The sequence below is a fragment of the Fonticula alba genome, assembly GCF_000388065.1.
Source record: "Fonticula alba strain ATCC 38817 unplaced genomic scaffold supercont2.6, whole genome shotgun sequence".
In the NCBI taxonomy this organism is placed as follows: Eukaryota; order Rotosphaerida; family Fonticulaceae; genus Fonticula; species Fonticula alba.
Genome location: NW_009242976.1, coordinates 320,560 through 321,785, shown reverse-complemented (window position 1 = coordinate 321,785; position 1,226 = coordinate 320,560). Strand labels below are relative to the sequence as shown.

Here is a 1,226-nt window from a genome sequence, read left to right as displayed (position 1 = left end):
GTGTGCGTGTGTGGCCGAATGAGTGAGGGCCGCCCGGTCGGCTGGCCCGAGGAGGACAGGCATGGCTGCCCTGTGTGTGGTGGGAAAGGATGGAAGTCGCGAAGGTGCACGCGGCGGCGGCCTGTGTGTACGTGTATGTTATATGGAGGTTTATTATGTAACAAGGTCAAAGGAGGGGGGGGGGAAGAAGATGAGATCTTGCGATGTCAGCCGGTTTGAAGGAGATCGCGCCTCCTCCCTCTCCCCCTCCTGGAGGGAGGATACGCAGCATGGACACATGAGAGTGCGTGCCACTGCCGGAGGAGGGAGGAGGGCGGGCGGGCGGTGCGTGTCACTGCCGGAGGGGGAGGATACGGTGCTTCGCCCCCCGCCCCCTCCCCCCTCCCCCCGGGGCGGCCGGACGGGACCAGTACCACGCGAGGAAGGGGAGTCGAAAGGAAGGGAAGCATCCATCGAGAATGTGGAGGGAGGGTCGAGAAGGAGACAGGAAGGGAGAGGTCCTTAGGCCGAGTTGCGGGCCTTGGCCTTGCTGAGACCCATCTGGCAGAGGGCCACGAGCAGGCAGGCAACGTAGAGGCCAGCGGCGATGAAGCAGCTGGTGGCAACAGCGGCCGGGTCGTTGGCGACATGGCCAGCGGGGCCGCTGACAAGCTGGCTGAACTCGAACTTATAGGCGAGGCCCATGCAGATCTGTGCCAAGGGAGTGAGGAAGGAGGGAGAGGGAAAGAGAGAGAGGGAGAGAGAGAGAGAGAGGGCGACACAGAGCAGAGTCAGTCACCTAAAGGGGCGGGCAAACAGAGAAAACCGGGGGAGGCGAGGGGGCCATCAGCCAGCATATGGATGGGAGCCCGTCAACACGCACACCGAAGATGATGCCGCAGATGGCCAGGATGGTGCAGCACATGGCGGTGCTGGGCTTGCAGAAGATAAGGCGCTGGAGCATGGTGACTTCTGAGGCGGCAAACGAACGGGGGAAGAGGCAGAGGAGGCTCGACGGTTAGAGCGGCCCCGGGAAAGGCAGGGAAGGGGCAAGAAAAAAAGCAGTGTGTGCCGAGGAAGAGGGGGGGGGGTAGTGCTCACAGAGAAAAGCGTGAAGACGCGGCGAGAAAAAGAACAGAAGGAGGGGGAGAGAGGGGAGGGAGAGAGGGATGCGCTGTTCTGGGCTGCCGGGGCTGCCTCCCGGGCCCAGGCCAGCAGGGGGGGTGCACATGAATCTCGCCTTCTGT

At 63.3% G+C, this 1,226-nt stretch overlaps 1 protein-coding gene across 1 annotated transcript; it reads right to left on the bottom strand.

Annotated features, from left to right (window-relative positions):
- Nucleotides 1–501: 501 nt before the first annotated feature.
- Nucleotides 502–943, bottom strand: H696_03743 (hypothetical protein; the record flags this gene model as incomplete). Its single annotated transcript, XM_009497601.1, has 2 exons — nt 502–690; nt 863–943. The coding sequence occupies 2 exons, from the start codon at nt 941–943 to the stop codon at nt 502–504; spliced, it is 270 nt and encodes an 89-aa protein (XP_009495876.1).
- Between the last annotated feature and the right edge of the window lie 283 nt (nt 944–1,226).